The 24,936-nt window shown below is 48.2% G+C and overlaps 1 protein-coding gene across 49 annotated transcripts in view; it reads right to left on the bottom strand.

Moving 5' to 3' along the window:
- Positions 1-9,553, bottom strand: part of Tcf7l2 (transcription factor 7 like 2) — a 186,937-nt gene extending 177,384 nt beyond the window's left edge. For 11 of the 49 annotated variants that reach the window (XM_021630999.2, XM_021631004.2, XM_021631000.2 and 8 more), the window contains exons 1-3: positions 8,844-9,545; positions 8,617-8,683; positions 8,266-8,390 (exon numbers count right to left, since the gene is read on the bottom strand). In XM_021630999.2, coding sequence (XP_021486674.1) covers positions 8,266-8,390; positions 8,617-8,683; positions 8,844-9,032 — 381 coding nt within the window. In that variant the 5' untranslated portion in view covers positions 9,033-9,545. Of the gene's footprint in view, positions 1-8,265; positions 8,391-8,616; positions 8,684-8,843 lie in introns of all 49 variants that reach the window. The other 38 variants (XM_060391268.1, XM_060391297.1, XM_060391304.1 and 35 more) reach the window with 6 other exon arrangements.
- Positions 9,554-24,936: the final 15,383 nt, after the last annotated feature.

Raw genomic sequence — 24,936 nt, 5'->3', positions numbered from 1 at the left:
AGTTATGAATCACCTGTCTTTCTCATATCTATTTGATTGGACACATGTACAGGCTCTCTCTCTCTCTCTCTCTCTCTCTATCAGATCCACTTTCTAAGTGGCTCGGGTTTCTTTGGGTCCTGGTCTGATTGCCTTCTGCCCTTACTTGAAGTCTCATTTCCACATCAGCAGCACTAAAGGCAACATGTTTTTCCAGCACAATATCTGAGACCACATCTTAGGCCCTCACTGCTTTGGGGGGACTAAGGCAGCAAAACCACATCATTTATGTGCCACAAAACACAGCCCGCCCCGCCAGCCCTAGTCCCATGTGGGCAGCCTTTTCCATTCAGTGGGAAATAGACTTGGCGCTTACGTCTACCCATCCTGCTACTGCCCACTTAAAAAATGCCAGGTAAGCCTCCCACTTCAGGGGGCATCGACACTGGGATGCCTCATAGATTCTTGGGTTTGCAGTTCCTTCAAAGATCCAGACGGAGAATCTTCGCCTCATCCTAAAACCAGTGTCTAACAAAGGCATTGCCTCTTCACTTCCTGGTATTCTACCAGAAAAACATAGGCTGCAGAGCGCATGCCCTCGGACGCAAGAAACCCCCTCTCCTACTGTCTCACCATTCCATCAAATGTCCATTTACCCTCATTAATTTCTCTCTTTCTCTCTTTCTCTCTCTCTCTCTCTCTCTCTCTCTCTCTCTCTCTCTCTCTCTCCTTTTCCTCAACCTGAAACCATTAGCTATGAGTCAGAGCTGGATCATTAACTTTTACAGCTTCCACACATCCACCTACTCACATTTGGGGAAAGAAGTATTGACTTGCAACATTGCCTGAGACCAAAATCCTCTAAAAAGAAGGAAGGGGGAGGGGAGGGAGAAAGCAAGGGGGGAAGAGGGGGGGAATCGCTTCAAGAAAGTTTTCTCTGAGTCTCTACTGGGGATGCTCCCTTCATTGTTTTCCTGCTTGAGCTACAATCTCTGGCAAAGAGAGGCTGGGGCTGAGCTTGCTGCTGCCGATGGCTGTAGGCTTTTCTGGGTTGGCTTTTGAGGACAGACTAGTTGGTGTTCTTTGGACATCAAAACATGATTAAAGTTCTTCATCTGGGAGTGAAGCTGAAGCGCGTTCCTGGCACACGGGGCACGTGGGCCGAAGTGCTGAGGCATGTTCCCAACACAGCAGTTTTCGTTAACACTGGCTCCAGAACACCCTCGGAACGATGCGCGCCTTCCTCCACTTAGCAGTCCCGGAGTTCCGGCTCATCACGAATTAATTTGCATTAATGTGGACTCCGCGTGTCCTTCCCTCCTTATGCCATCGCGATTCCTCCAGCTCAATAAAACTGACATGACAACAACACGGCGCCGCTTATTTCACTTTCTAAAACAAACAAACCCACCCAAAGATCCACATGGAGCTTCTCAATTTTTTTTTAGGCATTTTTACTAATATATTTAGTACATCATAATTGACCCAGCACGGGGGAACCTAGTTATCTTCTCAGTAAATATTTATAGCATCACTCTTTCCCATTCATTGTGCGTTTTCTTAGAGGATCTCACTGTAGCCTACATCTGCAATTCATTGACTTTACAATTTACCACATGTTGGGATGGGAGAGGTCTTAGCTCCATTTGAATCACTACACAAATATGCAAGTGATTTATCGGTTTTAAACTGGAGACTGCAAGAGAGGGACTCTGCTTTCCTGAGTATTACTTCTTCTGGCAGACCATGAACAATTACAGTTCGTACTAATTAAGCTCTGTAAATGTGCTGGGCCCTGCTAATGCCTACCAGGCCTCACATTTATTTTCATGATGCCAAACTTTGGCAGGCCACTGTTAACTCCTTCAGAGCTGATATCACTAATAGACATGTCTTCCCCCACTGCAGCCTTAATTGTCTGGGACCACTTCATGAAAAAAAAAAAAAAAAGAAGAAGGAAAGAAAGAAGGAAAGGAAAGGAATATAACAGGCTGAATCATCCACACAAAATCAGATATGCCTAAGGAAGAAAAGCCTATCCTGGGAAACGTGGAGAACCGCAACTGATAACCCCTTCAAAGACCCCACAGCCCAGTCTTTGTAATGAGCTGTTAAGGGATTCATATATCCCTAAGGGCTAGTAAGTTTCTGCATTCCATTGATTAGAAAATAAAACCTTTCAGCCAGGGTCTTTAAGTTTGGGTTGGACTGGAGGGAAAGAATTTGCCTAGAAATGGCAGAGCCATCTGCCTGCCTTGTTGTATCATTCAACAGTCCTCACACTTGCTTTTCACCCCACCACACACACACACACACACACACACAGAGAGAGAGAGAGAGGAGAGAAAAAGAGAGAGAGAGAGAAAGAGAGACAGAGAGTGCAGCAGCAGCAGAACTATGTGGCCTGCTTTGCCAAATGTTCACCAAAACAATCCACTCTTTAAAACTAAGTTAAAACCTCTCTCGCAGCTGGTCTGGACCTCAGATAATGCTCCAGCCAGACTCCCCACGTCCAGATGCTTAGGGGGAAACTGATAGGAAACATATTGGTTGCCAGATAGAACACCATGGGTAAAGAGGATTGCAGCCAGGCTCTGGCTCCAGAGCAAAGCCACATAGTTTTTAAGGGTCCCTCTTATCATCCTCCTGTCCCTCACAACAAGAAGTCATTTCTGGTGGAGGCCCATCTTGTCCAGTCCCCCACCTCCCCTGTAATACTTCTCAGTCAAACATTTATTCTGTACCTCTGGCTGAATACAGTTCCCATTGATCAGTATGCACCCCCCACCCTGCCGACCCAACATAAACCTGTTTTTTGTTCTGTTGCTTGTCCATTAAATCCTTTTCCTCGGCTATCTTCACTGTACCTCACATTGTTTTAAGCCTTCATATTAACCACAGCACCACGCACTGTCCGTATTTCCCCTTCTAGCTCAGTGAAACGTCTCTTAAATTAAAGTACAGTCTCCCATATCAGGTTTCTTTAAGTATTGTGGGAAATACGCACGATATAGGCAAAGTGGTCTCAAGGATAAGAGAGGGGGGATTAAGGAAGGAAAGAGGGGAAAAAACAGAAGAAAAGGAGAAAGATGCAAACACCCCAAGCAACTTTGCTTTTGAAAAGGGCATTGGAGTGGATACCCCTCAGTTCCCATCCCTCAAAGTGCTCTTTATAAATGCGTGTAACAATAGCCTAGAGGGAAGAACAGGTCCGCTGCCAAAAGAAGGGGATGCCTGTCTCAGTCAACTGGGACCGCAGCGGTGTGGGGTGGAGGCGTGAGGGGGACAGCTTTTGAGATACACACACCCCCACCTCATTGCTTATAATTAGTGAGAGAAATCTGAGCCACTGCCAATGTCTGCGGAACTTAAATATCATAAGGGCAACGTGGCGTCAAATATCTTAACATTCATAAGTGTTATGGGCTGCAAATAAAGCCTGTGGATTTATGACTTGGGGAGCTTGCCAGCAAAGGACTGGGGCACATTTCTTTCAGCAGGCCTGTTGAGGTGCAAGTTTGCCTTTGGTTGTAAAATTAACCATTTCCTTCACAAATGTGCTCAATTATAAATCTGAGTTGAAGATTTACTTGCATGGTTGCCAATATCTACTCCATAAAGAAACACACACATACACACACCTTCAAAATAAAACCCTGGAGAATCTTGGTCAGTCTTCCTTTTCAAAATGTTGAAATGTGTCAGCAGAGTTATAAATGTGGTTAAAGATATCATCAGATTCTACCTCCACCAAGACTAAGAAGCTAACAACACCTACTTCTTTGGAAGCTTATTTGGCAACTCCAAAAATATTTTTTTAAGAGAATAAATCATTCCCTGTCTAGTCTCCTCCCCCTCCCCAATACAATGTCATCTACTTCCTGTGCAGGAGAAAGCATCTGCTAAATTCAGGTTGTCCCATACTTAACCGCCAATAAACCAACTTCCACATAACTTCCAGACAGCTGGGGGAAAGGTCCTCGGGAGTTTTTAGTCACGGTCCTAAACACGGGTCCACACAAAAATTTGCAGCTGTCCTTTCTCTACAGCGCATTTTAATGTGATTCGGGAGGCCCTGTGTCTAACATCTGACAAAACGCAAAATCCTCTCAAATGCCTTCTCCTCTGCCCACTGTGCAAATGCGAGGGAGGCCGGACCGCTTCACCCAGAGTGGCACACACCTTCTTTCTGTATGCACCTGGGCACCTTGTGGGATGAGAGAAGGTACTCAGATCCTGAAAAGACTTCTACCCTAATCCTGAAAAATGCAGCTTCTGGTATAACCATTAAATTTCAGTTCTCTAGCATTTTCTCTAAAGCAACATTAAAAAAAAAAAATGGCATGCAGAATTGCAGCCATCCTGGGCCACTAACAGAGAGCATAGCATTCTTGGTGTCACTCCGGAAACCTTCCTGTAACTTTTTCACAGCTTGCTACCAGCAGTAACTCCCAAAGCAATCCCTACCAGGAAGAAGAAAATTGGGGCAGAAAATTCCAAGCAAGAACCAGCAAGGACAACAGCCAAAGCTGGCTTCCCCAAAACAGGAGCAAAGTTCCCCAAACCACTTCTCCTAGATGAGCCCAAACGCTACATTTATTCCTGGGGCTTCAGGAAGCCATAATATTCACAAACTGCAAAGCACTAGCATATTAAATTTATAATCATTAAAATATGACTTACTGGGTAAATGCTGAACCCAGACATTAAACCCTAACTTCTGAAGATTAGCACAGAAGATTTGCTGCATTGAGATTAAAATCTAAACATGTCCGCCATAAATATTTCTGGAGGAGATGAAAACAATTAGCATAAATACTAAAAAAGGCTGAGAGCACCTGTTCTTTTTCAAGGCGATAAGCATTTTATTGTTCTCTATTTAAAATGTAATGACCTGTGTAATTACAGTAATATTACATTGTTATGGAGGGGCTTGGAATGTCACACTTTGAAAAGTGTTGTCAAAACAATCAGGGGTGAAGGTGGGGGTGGAAAGACAACAGGGAAGGTCCAACATTAACCCTTCACACTCCAGGGTTTCAAGTCTTTTGTGTCAGGAAGGATTATGTTGTTTGAGTAAGGCAAAAACATCCATTTTTTCGGCACGCCAGAAAAAAGAAGTTGCCCGGCTAAATAAAACCTCCTCAATGAATAGGCTCCCTCTTGGTTTCCTTTAAATGTTCCATTCCACGTTCAAAAATGAACTCAAGATGCCGCTTACTTATCTGCTCAACTTAGGAGCAACCAGCTCCACTGAAGAGCAAGTAACTTTGCCTAGATGAGCTGTGTGAGAATACCCTCAAAATGACGTCTCACACCTAGCCCAGGACCTACGCTGCAGACCTATTTCCTGCACTTTCTGAGGAAAAAGAAAAAGTAAAACTAAGCCTTCCTATCAACTTTAATATTGTTACAGTATTCTCTAGAACACAAATGTTACCAGAATCTTGATATTGCTACTTCCAGCCCTTCTCAGCTACTTGACTAGACTTCTCCTTAATGTATCTTTCTATCTGCATGTATCCTCTTCATAAGCCATTTCTATTAATGTATCAAAGATTAAATTAATGTTCTGAGGAAATCTTTGTCGGTTTAAAGTAAAATCATTACTATCATGCTTTACGGCTTTGGCAATTAAAAGATTGTTCTAGAGATGATGTATTATTCATCAAAAGCCGAGTTAATGATACTCCTTAATTCTTTACATTCTTAGGCAGAAAAGCAGAAACCAGGGTTCCAGAAAGTCTATTTTTCAAAGGATTCGGCCCTTTGGCCGGTACTGTTCACAACTAACAGAAAATACAGCAAAAAGCACCGAGCCAGGAGGGACAGAAAAGAATGAATGAGTTTACCCCTAATTTGTCTTTACAGCTCAACATTCAAAACCAGACCCTCTGCAGCCCTGAGAATTTCAGCCCTAGGACGCTGGTTTGCCTGTGGGTCCCACCCCGGGAAGGCTATCGAATCTGGAATTGCAAGCTGGCCCTAGCTTCCAAAGGCATCTAAAGGGACACGCGCCCGCCTCTCAGCTCCTTGCCAAGGCTCCGTTCAGCAGCCTAAATAAATAACCTCAATTTCGGAGCACGAGCTTAGCCAGGTAAGCGAAAGGAAAGAGTGAAAAGAGGCAGTGTGCACAGCAATGTCTGCTGATGTTCGACACGCAAATACTAACAGCCTACTGGGTTCAGAAATGCCTTCTCACGGTCCATCTGCTGTCACAGCGCAAGGCCACCCGCTATGGCCACAATTAAAATAACTAGACGCTGTCTATTCCTACAAAGCCCACAAAGGGGCCTTAGGTTGGGAACCTTCCTTGTCTCACCGGGAAATCATTTATTTGCTTTTAACAATTTCCCTGTTTCCTAATTACAGCACAACACAACTGTGTGGGTTTGAAGCGGTGGTATGGCAAGATCGCCAGCGGTCACGGACGTGCAATTTGAAAAGGGTCAAGAAAGCCAACAAGCCTGCCATCAAAGCTCAGTATTCAGATGGCCTTTCGGGTGGCTAAGTGGATTTTAAAGTAACGCGAAGGAGGTCTGCGTTCTAACGAAAAGGGGAGGAGGAAACTCCCAGGATTACTTTGGAATGTTGCTAGGTCCAGTTTGCTAACACACCGATTCTTTAAGATCCCACCAGCTACCAAGAAAAACAGCAGGCACGGCTTCGGAGGCGGCCCCGCAGCCTCCGGAAAGCGCGGGCCCTGCTGGCCGAGGCCGGCTGCACCTCTGTCCGGGCTTCCACGGAAGGCACGGGGGCAGGGGAGGGGGTGTGATTGTTTCTTTCCTAGGCATTTAAAAAAAAAAAAAATTACCGGTCTAGCGTGCTCTTGCCATTCTGCCAGAGCGGGGGTAAAAAAAAAAAAAAAAAAACAAGTCAAACCTGATAGTTAATATTTTAATGCTTAAAAACACTTGTAGATCTGACTGATCCTTCCCAGCAATGCTCAATAGTGGGCACATTTTTTAGATCGCTGCCTTGAATACGCGAAAAAGAAGAAGCAAAACTAGTGTGTGTAAACACGAGGTGGGGACTGCGGCCAGAGGTGCAGTGACAACCCCGGGAAGCCTGGCACAAACGCGCCTTGTGTGTCTAAAGATTCGAAATCCAGGCTTTTGAAGGGGGAGGCGGAGGCGGCAGGGGACAGTGCGAGGGCAGGGGGCAGAGGCCCCAGGGGAGGGGATGAGCAGGAACAAATGTCGCGATGAGTGCGGGAGGTGCGCCTCAGGGAGCGCCGGGTCCGAAGCCTGGCACCACGCGCTGCCCTGGGCCCTCAAAGTTGGGCGCCCTCTCCCCAGACAGGGAGGCATCCCCAAGCCTCCTACACTTCCTTGAAAGAGCTCACCCTGGCCTCTGTCCCCGCCCCAGGGGCCCACAGTGAGCTGGTCAGGGAAAGGAAGGCCTTCACACCCCATCCGAAGGCACCGAGTTTCCCGTAACAGAAAAGTCCACTCAAAACAGGCCACCCTGACTACACACAAACTCGAGAGCCGGGTCACACGGGCCTCCCCGCCACGCGCAGCTCGCAGCCAGCAGCGTGGGGCACCCAAGCCCTGCCGGGTCTGTCTGCAGAGAAAAAGCGCGCCCAGGGTCCCGGGCCTGCGAGGGAGCCGAGCCTGCAAGTGTGACTTTCCCGTGGAAGAAGGGGCCAGGAGGCCCGCAAGCCTGCGAGCGCCACTAGGAAGCTACAGAAACGACTGGCTGGGGCCAGAGCCGGACGCTGCCGCGGGGCCGAGGCTGCGCGTTCAGCACCGCAAGCCTGGAGCCCAAGGCACCGGGAAACCCGCGCGGCCCCGCCAGGCCTCCCAGCCGGCAGCCAAGGGGTTAACCTGGGGAAAGCTCAAGACGCACAGAAGAGGGAAGGAAGAGAAGGAGAAGAAAGAGCAGCACAGCCCTCTTCCCAGGGACAAGAAACAAACACCACCAACAAGAGGGGGAGGGGGAAATCAGAGCTCAAAAAAAAAAAAATAGGAAAGGAAAGGAAAGGAAGGAAGGAAGGAAGAAAGAAAGAAAAAGAAGCAAGGAGAAAAATCAAAAGTCCAGCCTGGCACCCACCACCCCAGCTGAGCCCTGCCTGGGGAAGAGAGGCTCCCGGACCGCGAGGCAAGCACAAGGAAAGCCAGAACATGGCGAAGCGCAAACAAACCCAGTCCACAAAAGGCAGAGAAAAAGTTTGGAGAGTTCGGGCGGCGAGGGGGGAGGGGCGGGGGGGAGGGGCGGGGCGGGGGAGGGGCAGGGCATGCGGGGCCGGCGGGCGGGCAGGGCGGGCAGCGCGGTGGCACTTACGGTTCGGGCGGTGGGCGAGAGCGATCCGTTGGGGAGGTAGGGGCTCGTCAGGTCGGGGATCATGATGAAGGGGTAGCCGGGATACGGTGGCCCCTTAAAGAGCCCTCCATCTTGCCTCTTGGCCGCTAACATGGCGGGGCGGCGGAGGGGACGGCGGCGGCCGCGCGGCGCGGGGAGAGAGCGGGAGAAACTTTTTAGCGAGTGTCGCCCGAGGGCCCGCGCGCGTCCCCGGGGCCCGGCGGGCGCGGGGGGTCGGGGGGGGGGGGACGGGAGCGGGGCCGGGGCGCCCGCCGGGCCGACCCGGGAGGGGCGCCGCGGCCGGGGCGCACGGGGCGCGCGGGGCGCACTCACCTTCTTCCAAACTTTCCCGGGATTTGTCGCGGAAACTTTCGGAGCGAGGCGGAGGCCGCCGTTCCGCCTTCCCGGAGGCGAGGTGGGAGCACGAGGGCGGCCGCCGCGCCGCGGTGCGGGGAGGGAGAGAGTGCGGAGAGACACGGTTACAAGTTTCCGCGGCGGCCGCCCGGGCCCCGCCGCCCGCCCGCCGCCCGCAGCCGCCCGCCGCCCCGGGGCTGTCCTACCTCGGAGTCCGACGAGCTGTTCTGATTCGTCTCTGATTCATTGACCAGCGACGACTTGACATCGGCGAGGTCCCGCTCCGCCGAGGAGTTTTCCGAGTTCTTCTCCTCCTGCTCGCCCTCGTCTTTGAAGGAGATCAGCTCGTCGTTAGCGCCCAGGTCATCTCCTCCACCGCCGTTCAGCTGCGGCATTTTTTTCACCCACCAGCAGCAATTTTGGAAGAAAAATGAAGGAGGAAGAAAAGCAAAAAAAAAAAAAAAAAGTTTCGCGAGCCCCCCCCAAAAATATTGCAAGAGAAAGACGAGTCCAAGGTTAACTTTTTTCCTGCTTTGGGGTCTTTCTCTCCTGGGGAGGGGAAAGAGGGAGGAGGGGAGGGGAAGGGGGGGATCTTCTGCACGCGTGAGTTTGGGTTTCTTTTTTTCTCTCGTTCCCGAGGATCCGATCAATGTGCAAAAAAATAATAAATAAAAAAGGGGGGTAAGAAAAAAAACAACAACAACAAGTCAGATATAAGAGCAAAGGGGGGGGGAAGCCGAAGACACCGAAGGAGCTCGTGCCGCGCGGATTTGAGTGAGTTGAAGTTAGACTGAGCTTTTCAGTTCAAAGGCGGCGCTGATTGACAGATAGAAAAAGGGGGATCGAAATCCGGAGGAACGGAGTAGTCTGGGAGCGGAGATTATTGACAGGGCGAGAGGAACACACTCGCCTTAATGAGATGCCAGGGGGCGGGGCCTGCCGGTGACGTGTGCATAAATAAACAGCCGGGGTGGGCGGGGCGGGGGCGGCCAACAATGATCCTTTGGGCGCCGGGAGAGGGAGCGGGGCGGGCCGGACCCGCGGGAGGCGCGCGGGGTGCGGCCTGTGCGCAGTGCGCGAGCCGGGCGCCCGGACGGTGCGGGCCTCGCTCCTGGAGGGGGCGGGTTCCGAAAGACAATGCGGACCGGGAGAGGAGGGGAAAGGGGTGGCCACCGAGTCCGGAATCTGAGCCGGGGAAGGCGGAAGGAAAGCCCACTTGGGGGGCGGGGATGGGGAGAGGCCCAGAAAAAGTGTTAGCCAGAAGTCTTGAAAATGAGGACGGGGAGGGGAGGGCTGTGGGACGTGAGGACGGGGTGTTCAGTGGTTAATCCCTCAGTGGTCGGCCTCCCTGGGGCGGGATAAGACAGAACCGGTCCAAAGGAAGGCGCACTCCCCTGCTCTGGGAGAACCTGGGCAAGCGGAGGGGCTGGGCCGTGCGCAGGCAGGGAAGCTAACCCACAGAGGCTCCCCTCCCTTTTTTGTTTAAGGACGGTGAATCATGTCATTAAATGTAAAATCCCACTCACTTAAATATGCCAAGAAGGCGTTATGTCCAAAAGACAAACACTGTAAGTTTGTCTGGGGTGCTAAAAATACTCTTAAGGGAAATGTAAAGTTGTTGGGTTTTTTTTGTTTTGTTTTGTTTGTTTTGTTTTTAACTGACGTTGGAAGTAGGAAGTGATGTGGGATCCAAGCCTTACTGACTTTGGAGGTGAAAAGTTTGGGCGTTAACAGCTCCAGGGAAAATAAAAGTGAAAGTTCACCAAGCCCTGGGGATGAGTGGGGCTAGTTTTCCTCCAAGGGGCTCTAAGATGAAATGCCCGGAGGCTCCAGGTGTTGATGGCCCTGACTAGCCTGGAAGCCCTTGGGGAGGAGGTGGGCAGCCTAGAATTTGAGAAAGGTATTTGTTGGTTATTAAACTTCAGCCAGGACAAACTGATTTGCTATGAAATGGGAAAGAAAATTATGTTAAGGGAGAAAGACTAGCTCTTTGACTGATGGATGGTAGAGTCAGAAAGGCCTTTTCTTTGCAAGTATCCAATGAGAAGTGGACTGGGAAGTCTAACGTGAAAGAGGCAGCCAAAAAAAAAAAAAAATCAGAAAAGAAATCCTGACTCAATAGGAACTGGCAACTTACCATAGGTGTGATGTTCTGGGGTCCATAGGTATTAAATTAGCCCCCTCTTCATTTCAAAAGCTCATCTGTTGTAGATTTCCAAAAGAAACCAGTTTACCATGTAATATTTAGAGAGTTTGGGGTTTCAACAAAACTGTTGTACAAGCTAAGGCCTCGGAAAGAAGACAACTGAAAATAACTTCTGAGATTGGCAAGGCCAACGAATTCCCCTACACTGGAAGGAAGAAAAAAAATCTCAAGCACATTTACACACTAAAGCAGAAGGCACAGGCAAAATACGATGGGGTGAGGGAGGCAGCAAGAGGCGCATCCCACCTCCCAACTTTCATATTCATCAGAAAACCAGAAGTGAAGGGAAAAAGAGCCCTGGAAAAGAAAAAAAAAAGGCAAAACAAATGTGTACATTTCATCGGATGGATTGCGTGGGACACAAAGCAGAGGGCTAATGAGTCTCAGCAGGTAGGACTAACCTTCAGACTTCATAAATAAGTAAGATGGCGCAGTCTGAGAGGGAGAGCGGAGACAGAAGGGGGAAGATTTCAAGACACCAAGTAAAAACACAAGCACAAACGCAACCCAGTCTTGAATCTATGTACAGAGGACAGAGCCGTAACTTTCCTGGGTCTTTCCACTCCGTGCCTTTAGATTACACGTCTAGCCAAACAGCCACAGCTTTACACACTTGCTAATTGCTGCCTGTATACAACTTGTACACAAGTTGGTCTCTGTGCAGTGTAGACCGTGTCAAGGCCTGTTCGGGGGCTTGTGGACATGTGGGAACACTTTTATAGTAAGTCTATTTTGTGACTAATTCTTTGTCCTGTAAGATGGGTTTGGGTTCTGTTTGTATTTTAATCTAACTCTGATCTTAATCAAGTTGAATAATGGGGTCTTCTGTGTTCCTTATGGGACTGATTGTATAATAAAAGCTTATGGATAAACTGAATTAAAATTGTTAAAGTGTCATTGCTTTTAACATACTGCATTTTTATCGTGTGTAAACAAAATACTAAGGGCTTTCTTCAGTGACCAATACCATCATATAGATTGTCATAGCCTTACTTTTCTCATTCAAGAGAAACCTTTGAATCTTCCCTTAAATCTCCAACTTAATTAAGCAATTCAAAGTTATTCATGACAGCCCATGTACCACACATAATTTCATTGTTTGGTGCTATAAAAAGGCTTGGGGAAGAAAGCAGCAAGGTCTCCATTGGCCTCTTCTGTCTGTTATTGCATATGGTGGTACCGAGGGGCAGGGGGAGATGGCAGGACAAGGAATGCCACTGGCAGGAACAGGAGAAAAGTTGACATTTATAAAGAGAACGTCAGACTGGCCATCCTGTGGGTCTGCAGGTTATAGGTTTGGCAAGAACTCTTTAAACACCAGTCGGCTCGAGTCTGAATACTGAGGTATCTTCTCTTTATGCCCTGATGACTCCTAATCTAAATGGCTGAGTTCTGACCAAATGGCAAAAATACTAAACTGGTTCTAATGTGGGCATTTGGACATCCAGGTCTTCGCATGTGGAAATGGGCAGAATCCATGGAGAAGCTGTTCTTTCATCTTTTGGAACCCCCTCCTGGGCCATTTCAATCCCCACGTGCCAGGCTGTCCTGCAGCCTCCCTTTCTCCTCCTTACCCTTGCTCTTGGCCTCTTGGTTTTTGCCATGACCTTCCTTCCATTAAGTCTCTCCTAATAGGGTTGTGTTAATGTTGGAAATCTATATATTGCCTTAAAACTTAGGTGACTAAGCTAGCCAGACATGACTCAAGTCTGTGATCTTGCCCCTAGGGAGCAGAAGCCTGATCTATGGAGTAAACAGCAGAATAGCCAGGTTTGCATATAGACAGCCTTACATATGAAGTATGTCTGCATAAATAAATGCATCTTAAGTAAATAGGTTACCTGGGAGAGTGGGGTAACACAGTCAGAGAGCTTCTGACTGTGAGTGTGAAAAGATGGCTGCTGCCTATGTCAGTCACCCTCTAGGAACTAGGAAGGGGTGAGTGGTGTGGTCATTGAAATACAGGAACTGCAATAACAGGTTGACCATAAGCCATGTTGCCTGTGCCCTCTTTGTCCTGCATAAGCTAGGAGGTGAGGTGTGGATATTTTCGGGGGCCCATGAGTCGACAGTTTTCTTCCACACTCCAGTCACTACAAAAAGTTTCAGAGCACTCAGCAAAGATGACAAAGCATGCTCAGAGGCTGGCTTTGTGATAGTGGGAATGCAAGGGTGGTTGGCTTACACCTTCTGAACATAGGAACTCCATGATGGTGGCAACACTCAGCTCCTCCTGTCACTGGGCAAGAGTCCATCCAAGAGACACCAGGCTATGCATGGGGGCATGTGCACTGTGTATGTATGTGTGGTGTGTGTGCATGTGTTTGTGTGTGTTTCTGTTCTCATGTGATTTCTCCTTACAGATCCAGCCTCCACGATGGTGACTTGTCACCCACTGGATTGGACTTACCTTGGCAGGGAGTGTGCTGACCGATGGAAAAAGAAAAAAAAGCATCTGAAAACACAAGGAAGCTATAAAATGAGGGAATGTTTAGAAGCCAAAGTCCGGATTCCACTGAGAGATTCTTTTCTGTTTGCTTTTTGTCCTGTGTGGGCGATGAGCATTCATTTCAATGTTCAGGAAAAGAAAGCACCTCCCTTAGCCAACACTGGACAGACACCTGCACTGGGATGTACCTCAGTTGGTAGAGTGCTTGCCTAGCACACAGGGAGACCTGGGTTCAACCCTCATCACTGCACTGACTCTTGTGGTGGCAGGTGCCTGCCATCCCAGCATTCAGCATGTGGAGTGTGGACGGTCAAAAGCCCAAGGTCATCTTGTGCTAAATAGTGAGTTTGAGATCGGCCTGAGATACATGAGACCTAACCTATAAGAGATAGATAGATAGATAGATAGATAGATAGATAGATAGATAGATAATAGGCAGATAGATGACAGGTAGACAGACAGACAGACAGATAGATGATGGATGGATAGATAGACAGACAGACAGTTGCATGGCTGATAGAATGGATTAACCAAGCCTGACAATCTCAGTTAAAACTCCAGAACTTACATGTTGGATGGAACCAACCCTTCTGACTTCTATACATGCATCATGGCACAAGAGTGTCAACACACATACAAACAAATGTTTTTAAATGTTTAAAGAAACTTTAAAGCCACCCAAGGATTTTGAGCTCTGGCAGGAGGAAGGGCAGGCAGGACACAGCAGGCAGGTGAGCCCTCCCCCTTGAAACCTGGGAATGGGCTTGGGCCCCACCACTCTCCAAAGCTGACTTGATCACCTAGCTTCAGCTCACAGCCCATCCAGGTAAAAGAGGGACAATGGTGCCCATGACCCAGGGGCTAGTGGGACGTGTCAGCACTGGTTAGGGGCTATGTCACCCACACCCTTAAGCTGATCATGACTGCTATAGGCATCTATGAGGAGAGCAGCTTCCAAAAGACATCGGTGCTCTCTAAAGAGACTCATTTTACCGACAACATGTCTTTTAACCGTAACAGTAATAGAGGAAGGCCAATAAATGAAACATTTACTGCACAACTTGCCTTATTTTGGAGGGGTGCATGGCTCCTTTCTTGCCATCGCTAGAAGACGTTTGTGCACTAATTTGCTCCCTAGAAATCTCTCTTGCTATAGTTACACAGCCGTGACGTTTTATCGCCTGAAGCCAAGTCTGCATAAGAACTTTAAGATACACTTACCCTAATGCCAGGCTGCAGGAGCCAGGCTGCTTTTGTACCGAATTATTTGTGCTTCCCTGACATACAGGGCAGAGCCTCCCTTGCAGCCATAGCCATGGGGTAGGTCTAAATGTTTCTGAGCAGGGAGAAAAAAGGCAGAGAAAAGGTGAAAAAAAGTTTCATGTAAGCTGATCTGCAGAAGTCTTTAGAATGAACAATTGCTTGTGTGTTTAACATATGGAAATGCCAAGGTTTTGTTTTCATTTTCTTTGTGTGAGTTGGGTGCGTGTTCGTGTGGGCGCAGGAGTATATGCAGGGAAGTCAAAGGTCAGCCTGGAGCATGGCTCCTCAGGCACCACCCACCTTGATTTTTGAGACAGGGTCTCTCATTGTTCTATTGCTTGCCAATTGGGTTGGGGGCTTTCAAGCAAGCTCTAGGGGTCTCTGAACCTTCTCTGCTTCCCCTGCACTGGGATAAGAAGCATGCATCACCGTAGGCCGATCTCTATGTGGGCACTGAGGATCCAAACTCACCTCGTCAAGTTTGCATGGCCAATAATTTACAGATGACGTCTCTCCCCATGCCCCAGGGGCTTGTTTTCCTGTCCTCTATTAAAACAAGACAAAACAACCTTCCATTGCCCTACACGGAGTATCTTTGCCTACACAGACACCGCGCCATGTTTAAAAGTGTCTTGCAAACCAAAGCAACTTCCTCAAAAATGTGGGCACTTTAAATTGAGGCCGGGACACCCTCAGCCAGGATTGAGCAATCTCATAAGGTGATTTACATGTGTTCAAGGGACAAAGCAGGTGAAATTTCAGGAGACAATGCCATTGTTCCCTTGTAATTTATCTAGGTATGGGCTGACACACCTGCCTGTGGCCAAGAGCATCATGGGATAGAAGAGGTGCTGGATCCAAAGACACTCCCAGGCTCACGCAGACTGTGAAGATCCCCTGCTTCAGACCGCTAGGAATTCATGCACCATTGAACCCCTGTGTGTTCAGAGGAAGGAGGAACCCCTGTTGATTCAATCACTGGAGTGTGGATCAAAACCAACAACCTTCCCTATTGTAAAATCCCAATTATTTCTGTTCATTCAGGATGTTTGTGGATCATGTTTTCTAAAGAAACATTCTTCTGGCTGGGAGAGAAGAGGAAAGTGAAGTGGGTGCCGGGCTGCAGAGTGACTTAGGCTCTCAGTAGAGCCAACAGCCTGCAGCACAGGGTTCTGAGATGACAGAGCTTGCAGTTGACTGCCACCGTGAGCAACCACGGCTTTTCATAGCCTGAGGGCACACTGTAAATACCTAGAGCAGGCAAGAAAGCATTAATCCTTGTTCCTTAAAGGTTCCCGGATGGTTTCTAATCACACACACAGACACACACAAGACACACTCAGAGACACTTGCACACACCCATGAGACACATACATGACAGAAGATTTGGTCCACTCGTTTAATTTAAAAATAAGTGATAGATGATAAATGATAGGGTCAGACATAGAGTAGCACCTGCCAAGGAGGCATGGGTTCTATCCACAGCCTCACAAGATGCAACAAAAGAAACACAGTAATAAACAAGTGACGAATTCCACCAGGACCTGTTCCTGGAGACCCGAGCCCAGGCTTCCCAAAGGCAAGAATGGGTGTCCCACAAGGGGCTTGTCCTCTCACAAAGCCAACAGAGGCAGAGAGCAGATACACTTAACCAATTTTACACGGAAGGAAATTGAGGTTCCAAGATATTCAGGTGTCTTGATTGGAATTCAGGCTTCCTCACCCCTAACCTAGCTCTGCTTTGTGGCTGAAGCCTGGTCAGCAGCAGAAGCATCCTCACGGGTTTTCTCCTATCGGACACGTGGCTCCGTGATTAAGAGCACAGGCTGCCCTTGCCTCGGTTAGTGTCTGGCTTCCACCTGATGGCTCTCAATTCTCCAGCTTTCTGGGATCCAATGCCCTCTTCTGGCCTCGGCACGCACCAGGCACACACGTGGTACACAAACATATGCATTCAAAACACACACGCAGAATACATTTATAAATAAATAAATAAATAATAGGATTACAATAAAAAGGAGAAATTAATTCTTTTAAAGTAACCCAACCTGAGTTGCATTTTGAAGCAATTAGTAATGTCTTCAAAGGCGCTCGCTCTTCCCTACACCCCTACTGACCCCTCTTTTGCCATGCCCAGAGTTCTCGCTCCAACATATTCCTGCTTCACCCCAAAATATTACTGTGTACTGACACTGAAGTTTCTCTGCACTGTCATCCTTGGGGACAGGAGTCCGTGGAGGAGTGGGCATCAGCTGACTCGGAACAGAATCTGACATCTCTACCACGGTTGCCAGTGGCAACTCCCTTCCTTTGGTGGTCATGAAGTGTACAGAGCTGACCTGCTGACCAGGGCGTGGAATGCTTGCACAGCAGGCATGGGTCCCTGGGTGAAATTCCCAGCCCCACATAAGCTGGTCATGGTGGCGCGTGCCTATGCTCAGGGAAGCACAATTAGGAGGATCAGTAGTTCGAGGACAACCTCAGCTACCAGGTAAGTTGGGGCCAACCTAGGCTACATGAGACCCTGTCTCAGCAAATAAACAAACAAAACTCCGTAGAGGTTGGAGGTGGCGTTCCCCTCTTCGAAGAACCACTGCAGTGTGTGGGAAGCTTCTGGGAGAAACGCCATCTCTTTAGCTTCCGTTTAGTTCACCTCCCCGGCCCGTCTCCCTCCTTTTCCTTCTACCAGTGTTCTTCTAGGCTAGAGGCCTGGTCGGAGATTGTGACATACCTTTGAGGTGCTCTTTTGGTCTAAGTAATTCCAGGTGAGGGTCTGGTGTAGCCCAGGCTGCCTCAACCTTACTATGTAACCAAGGCTGGCCCTGAACTCCTGATCCCCCTCCCTCTAGCTAGTAGCTGCTCACAGATTGGGGTTGAGGGGGATAGCAGGATGGCCTGGAGATGCTTTTCAAACACAACCCCTCCACTCCTGCTGAGAACCCACACTGTGCAGCAGGGGCCTCACCAGGGCTGAAATCTTGGCTTTCCCTTGTGACCTTGGACCCATCCATAAATCATCGGACTCCCTCCTTGTCTATAAAGTGAAGGTGCGGTATCTACGTCTAAGCCTTCCTATGACTCAGGGAAGAAGCATGTAAAATTAATAGCCTTGATTACTGGCTGTGGCATTTCCTAGGGCGGTCTCCCTTTTCCTTCCTCGCCTCTCCAAAGGATGTGGAATGCCAGGACTACCCAAGTCCTGGCCCCTGGGAGGCCTGGGTACTCACCCTGCTCCTCTTCTTCCTGATTACTTAGTTCAAATGCTGGAGCTTCATAACAAGTAAAATCTAGCTTGCCCTGAACCCGGCTATGGTCCTCCAGAGATAAGCAGGCCCTTTGCTGCAGAGACCTGATAGGATCCCTATGAATGACAGAACTTCAGGAGAGGAGCAGCCCCTAAGAAGGTGTCTCCAGAAGAACCTCCTCTGTCTCTCTCAGTAAGTCCCTCCCACCCAGTTAGAGCAGAGTGCATCTTTCCAGAGTCCCCAAGGCTCCCTCTCGATTGTGTAATCATTGAATAACTCTCGGGCCTTCAGCAAGCACTAAAAGTTCCCGTTAGGAAGGCCTGCTCCACCCAGGCCCAGCTTTCACAGGGAGGGCCACCAAGGAACACTGGCTCTCTCCAGCCTCCTTTACCTCCAGTCACATGGGAAGGGAGGAGTCCGAAGGGCCAGAGCCCGGTGTTTGAGATTGCTCCTGGCTTCTCTGGTCCCAAAGACTTTCTCAGACCTTGGCTCTTCTGACATTGCTACTTTTAGGGAGAGAGAAGGACCCCTTTGAAAAAAACTGAAGCAAGGCTTACATTGTATCAAGTCCCTGGATTTTTATTAAATCTCCTGTTTCAGATTGGGTGTGGTACATACCTGCACTGGGAAAGCTGAGACAAGAAAATGGCATGTTCAAAGCCATGGACTACCTAGCAAAACACTGTATCAATAAAAGAGGAACAAAAAGCAAACTCAGCATGCATAAGACTTATGGTTCCTTAAGTCAAGTTGGGGCTTCGTTTTGTTTTTTGTTTTTTGAGACAGGGTCTAGCGTAGACTGGGCTGACTTCAAACTCACTATATAGACTAGGATAGCACTAATCTTCTAATTCCCCTGCCTCCGCTTTCCTGGTGATAGTACCCCACCACACCTAGGTTTATGGGGCTCTGACGGATGAGCCCAGGCTTTTATGTAAACATTCTACCAACTGTTCTCCTCCAGCCTGCTCTGTCTCTAAATTACAGCCTTTGTTAATGTTTTCTTGCACTTATTGTTGTTGTTATTTTCAGTGTGTATGGGTGTGTGTTTAGGCATGAATACCATGGGACACATATGGAGATCAGACAGGGTCTGCCAGAGTCAGTTCTCCCCTTCCTCCACATGGGTTCCAGGGATTGAATAATGTCAACATTTTCAATAATGTCAACCCTTCATGTTTTCAACGTTCCTTTTCCCCTGGCCCTAAATAATCTCCTGCTGATTTAATGTCGTGTGTGTGTGTGTGTGTGTGTGTGTGTGTGTGTGTGTGTGTGTAGGGGTTCTGATTGCACTTATATTTAAATTTTATATCCCCACGTGTGTGTGCGCCAGGCCAGGTGGTGGTGGTGTGTACCTTTAATCCTAGCACTTGGCTGGGTTTAGAGTGAACTTCAGCACAGCCAGGGCTACCCAAAGAAACCCTGTCTAGAAAAAGAAAACAAAAAGTTTATATTCTGCATTTTAACAGTCTAGATCCTGCAGAGAGAGAAAGGGTTATTTTTCTTTCTGAGCCAGCTCCTTTCGTGGAGCATGATCACATGCAGTCCCAGCGTGCCCTTCCCGAAGCTCAACACCCTCTGCTGCCCCAGAGCCCCTCGGTCAGGCCTCTGCTGCCCCCAGAGCCCCTTGGTCAGGCGTTCACTCAAATCTTCTGCTCAGTTTTAAAAATGAGTTGTTCTGCTACAGTGACGATAAGGCTTAGCAAGTAAAGTTACTTGCACCCAAATTCGACTACTTGAGTTTCATCCCTGGGATCCACGTGGTGGAAGGAGAGACTCTGCCGTGAACGTGATCCTCTGACTTCACACTTGAGCCTGATGCACACACACATAAGCAAACAAATAAAATGTAATGAGAATGAGTTGTCTTTGTTTTTCCTATTAACTTCTATGAATTCTTTCTTAGCCAGGTGTGGTGGCACAAGCCTGTGATCCCAGCACTCTGGGAGGCAGGGGCATACCTGTGAGTTCAAGGCCAGCCTGGTCTACAAACTCAGGGACAGCCAAGGCTGTTCTGTAACCCTGTAAAAAAAAAAAAATCCTTTCTTGTTAAAAAGATTATTTTGCGTGTGCAGGGCTGCATGTGCCTGTATACCACATGCAGGCCTCCAAGGAGGCCAGGAGAGGGTTGCAAATCTGGAGCTGGAGTTGCACGCATTGGGAACCCCTGGCATGGCACTGGGAACCCCCTGGCATGGCACTGGGAACCAAACCCAGTTCATCTGCAAGAATGTCAAGTGCTCTTAACTCTGAGCCGTCCCTCCAGCCCTTTGTTGTTTTTTTTTTTTGTGTGTGTGTGTATGTGTGTGTGTGTGTGTATGTGTGTGTGTGTGTATGTGTATGTGTGTGTATTTTGAGACAGGGTCTCTCTATGTAGCTCTGGCTGGCCCAGAACTTGCTATGCAGACCAAGCTGGTCTTGAACTCACAGAGATCCACCTGCCTCTGTCTCTTATCTCCTGAGTGCTGGAGTTAAGGGTAGGCACCATCACGGCAGGTAAGACTTCTTTTCCTGGTCTGCACATGAGGGCCTGTATGTTTGTGCAGCTTGCTTCTTTACTCCCATAAAGGCACAGGCATTTTGAAGACAGAAGACAAATCTTGGCTTCCTTTGTGGCTGTTATTCTTGTGCGTGAAGAAATCTGTCTTTATTGTAAAGACGGTGTTCAACGTGATTGTCTAAAAAGTTGGCATTTTCTCTCTCACATGCAGATTAAATGGACTAATTTTGTTCTTTTTATTAGCTTTTAAAAACAGACCCAGTGAGATGCCAGGTCTGTTGTTAAGGCTACCTTGTTCAAACCAGAGTGGGATAGAGTTAGAAGCTTTTCCGGGGGCGAGGGGGTATGGGGAGGTGTAGCCAGAGAACACTACAGGGCAGAGAAGGCACAGCGTGGAAGGAACATCCCAATACCACAGCTAAAGTCAGCCTCTGCTCTCACCTTCCTGTCCATCCTAAAGTCCCTTTCCCAGGCACAGTTCTGTGGAACTTACGTCTATGACCCTAGCATTGTAGGGACAGAGCACCACCCACTCAGCTCAAGAAGGAATTCCAAAGTGTGTTTGCTCACTTGGGCTGGGCCTATCCCTCAGAGCCTGCAGCCTCTCCTAGCCCCCAGATCTGCCCACGTCCCCACAAGAACAGCCGCAGCACCCACTGATCTTGAGAGCACCTTCTGCTGCAGAATGGCCTCTGGGACTGAGGTGCCTTCCAGTGTCTAAGCTGGGTGACCCCAGCTTTTCTCCTGCAGGGTGCCACTGTTTTTTTTGTTTGGTTGGTTGGTTGGTTTGGGGGTTTTTTGCCATATTTTCTCTTTGTTCTTTTTTCCTTTATTTTATTTTTCCTTTCAATTATTTGAATATTTTAATGTTTTTATTTGTCACCTTTGTTGGTTTGCTATCTAAAAATTCTTTTGGTAATCATTACTTTGGGGTTTACGCTATCATTATCAAATAAAACAATTGTATTCTTCTATACATACAACATAAGAACCTTACAATAACATATTTTTACCTCTTCTCACCCAGCCTTTTGTTACTATTATGGATAAATTGTAAATCTGATGTACTACCAATTTTATGAACCCAATTCACTGTTTGTAGTTTTACTTAAAATAATCAGGTATCTCTGAAATATATTTACACAAGGAAAATTTGGTTCTATATTTCTTTGGGCAGATGTGAATTTACAACTCATATACGTTTACTTCTGCTTGACAGGCTCCCTGTCACATTTCTCTCAATATTGGATTTTAAAGTCCCTGCTTCATTTGTAAGCTTGAGGCCCTGAGTTGGATCCCCAGGACCCAGGTGAAACAAAACTCAAGTTCATTCTTGTAATCCCATGACAAATGAATCAGAGGCATATGTCCCTGTGTCTCACTGGCCAGCTAGCCTCTCCTAATTGCTGAACTCCCTGGCATGCAGAGACCCTGTCTCAAAAATCAAGGTGGATGGTGCCTGAGGAATGGCATTCCCGGTTGTCCTCCAGCACACACAACAGCTCACAAACAGTCCTTGGGGCTGGGCAGGTGGCTCTGCTGGTAAAATAGTTGCCTTTCACGCATGAGGGCCCGAGTTTCATCCTTAGCACCAGCACCTATATAAAAGCAAGGTCTGGCCCATGCACCTGTTACCCCAGTGTTGAAAGAAATGCAGGATGCTGGGGGCATGCAGGACAGCCAGTCTAGAGAAACTGATGAACTCCAGCTTTCAGTATAGGATCCTGACATTGACATCTGCCCTATACACACACACACACACACACACACACACACACACACACGCCTGCACACACAGACACTAATATGTAAATACACGAGGCACTTTATTTTTCTTTTTTTAATTTTTAATTTTTATAATTTATTTTATTTTATGTGCATTAGTGTGAAAGTGTCAGATCTCTTAGAATTGGAGTTACAGACAGTTGTGAGCTACCATGTGGGTGCTGGGAATTGAACCTGGGTCCTTTAGAAGAGCATCCTTCCAGCCCCATACACTTTATTTTTCAAAGCAATAACAGTTAATAGCAAAATCAAGCTGAAGGTATAAGCATTTCCCTGCACTCGCTCACTTCATGCACACACTCTCCCGCATTAGCGTACAGTACAACAGGGAAATCTTCACAGGCGCCCCGTGGCCACCCACACTTACTATCTATAACGTACAGAGGGTAATGTCTGCTCTTGCCCAAGGTCTCCTTCATGTTCCTCCTGCCTCAGTTCCCAGAGTGGTGGGACTCATTCTACGGCTGTGGACAAATATGTGATGATGTGTCTCCAACATTGTAATTTTATAAACAATAACTGCACTGCTCTGAACATCTGGGCTCTGCCGGCTTCTCCTTCCTTCTGTCCCCACCCCTAGCAGCTGCTGGTTCTTTTACTGTCTCCCTCATTTTATCTTTTCCTGGACATCAAACAGCTGGAATCATATCATGCATATTCTTCCCCCATTGGCTTCTTCCACTTAAGAATATGCACTTAAGTTTCTTTCATCCCTTTTCATGGCTTCATAGCTCTGTTCTTTTCGAGATTTTGTTTATTTTTATTTATGTGTTTGGGTATTTTGATTGTGCGTGTGTGTGTGTGTGTGCACTGCATGTGTCATGGCTGCAGAAGCCAGAAGAGGGCGTCAGATTCCTTGGCACTAGAGTCACAGCTGGTTGTGAGCCACCGTGTGGGTACTGGGAATCAAACCGAAATTCTCTGGAAGAGCAGCCAGTGAGCGCTCTTAGCTTCTGAGCCACCTCTTACGTCCTGTTCTCTTCTTTTTAATCCTGACTTCTACTTTATCATCTTGAGGCCCATTTATCTCTTTACCCTCTAACGGGCAGTCTGATTGCTTTTCAGTTTTTGATACTATGATTGAAGCTGCTACAAGCATTGGGTATGAGTATTTTTGTTGTTTGCTTGTTTGTTTTTAGCTTGGGTATGTAGCCCAGGCTGGCCTTAGAATTCGGGATCCTACTTTTTGGGTCTCTTGAGTGCTGGGGTTAGTCATGTGCTTCCACACCTGGCTCTAGAATGGTCTAGATAAGAAACAGAGACACCTGCTCTAGATAGAAAGAGCCCTCCCAGCACCAGAATTCTTGTGTTCCACTAAAGCCATTTACACTTCTAAACCCCTCCCCAATGGTGGAGATTTGAAAAGGAAGTCTCCTCTGTTCTCCTTAGGGCCATTGTTAAATTAATATATTTCTTTTACTAATTTTGGTCTCCCGGGAGTTGGGAAGGGCTTGGTGCAGAGCACCCTCAGATTCTAGCAGTGGAGCGCTCCATGCTAGAACCAGGACCATGCCCTGGGCTCCAGGAATCTGTGAGCTCCAGGAATCTGTTTCCTATTCCTTTAAGGTGTAGATTTCCCTGGCTTTTCAAACTTCACACACGGAGACACACACGCACATCAATACTCTCTCTCTCTCTCTCTCTCTCTCTCTCTCTCTCTCTCTCACACACACACACACACACACACACACACAGTTGTCAGGTCTCAGCTAAAGGCAATCCTGTGGCCCTGGGACCCCCTCTCAGGACAGCCTTTCCTCTTTGTTATTCTGCTTTTCAAATTCCAGCCACCTGGGTGGCTCCTCCTTCCTTCTATCCTCTGGGCACTAGCATCAGGTGTCACGCTACAGCCTGAGTTTATTCTTCTTCTCTGTGGGGTGGGGGGGTGGAAGGTGGACAATGTTCCGTAGCCCTTGGCTTGGCAGTTGTTCGGGCAGGCAGTAAGGCTGATACCTGCCACCCTTGTGTGTTGGAGGTGAGAGTCCATATGTTTTATTTAATGCTCTTGAAGCATGGTAAGGGTCATGGGAGTTCGTTCCCGGAAGTAGGCTGCCGAAGCAGACCGTGACACACACTCACAAAGGTCAGGAAGTCTTGCTCAGCACCTCACTCTTCTGGAATGAACCAACATTCTCAGGGGCAGCTGGGGCAGGCCTGGGCCTCCCTTCCTTGGAGATGGAGTCTGCGCATGCACGAGGAGCTGAGGCAGGGTCCTCAGAAGGCCCAGGTTGCCCTGGGGTTGGTAGGCAGTCTCTAGCCTTCTCTCCCTTCCGGGTTGCCTTCTGCTGCTTCTGCTGGGAAGGGCTGCAGACCCTCTGCTGGCTCTGCCCAGACAGCCTGGGGTTTTAATCACGTGGTTGACCTGCCTGTTAACCTCTGTGTTTCTTTCTCCAGGCCCTTCCTGGAAACACGTCCCATCCCCACTGCAGGCTCCACCTTTTCCCCCTCTCCTAACTAAAGCTTTCACTTCCTGAAGTGGAATGTCTGCCTGTGCAGAGATCCAGGGCCCATCAGAGCCCGTGGGCTAATACTGGTGTGAAGTCACAGCAGCTCACTGCCTCTGACTCCACCTGAAAGCTCTGTGTTGGCCCAGCGTGTTCCTCAGCTTTCCTAGTCTGCCCCGGCTCCCTTTGGGCAACTGGAACTGCCAGGGCTGCTGGGCCAGGACAAACAAATGGAAGCCATCAGCATTTGTAAGCAAGTCAGTGGTCTGAGGCAGGGCATTGGCCCACAGTCACAACCATGCCTACTCTGGTCTAAGGCTCCAAATCACTTTCTCTAAGTCTGCTGGGTCTGGCATGGCAGTCCTACAAGCAGACATGGCCACCCATGCATTTTAGTGTGGTGCATG

This window comes from Meriones unguiculatus, chromosome 1 (assembly GCF_030254825.1).
Source record: "Meriones unguiculatus strain TT.TT164.6M chromosome 1, Bangor_MerUng_6.1, whole genome shotgun sequence".
Taxonomy (NCBI): Eukaryota; Metazoa; Chordata; class Mammalia; order Rodentia; family Muridae; genus Meriones; species Meriones unguiculatus.
This window is presented reverse-complemented; position numbering and strand designations above follow the sequence as displayed.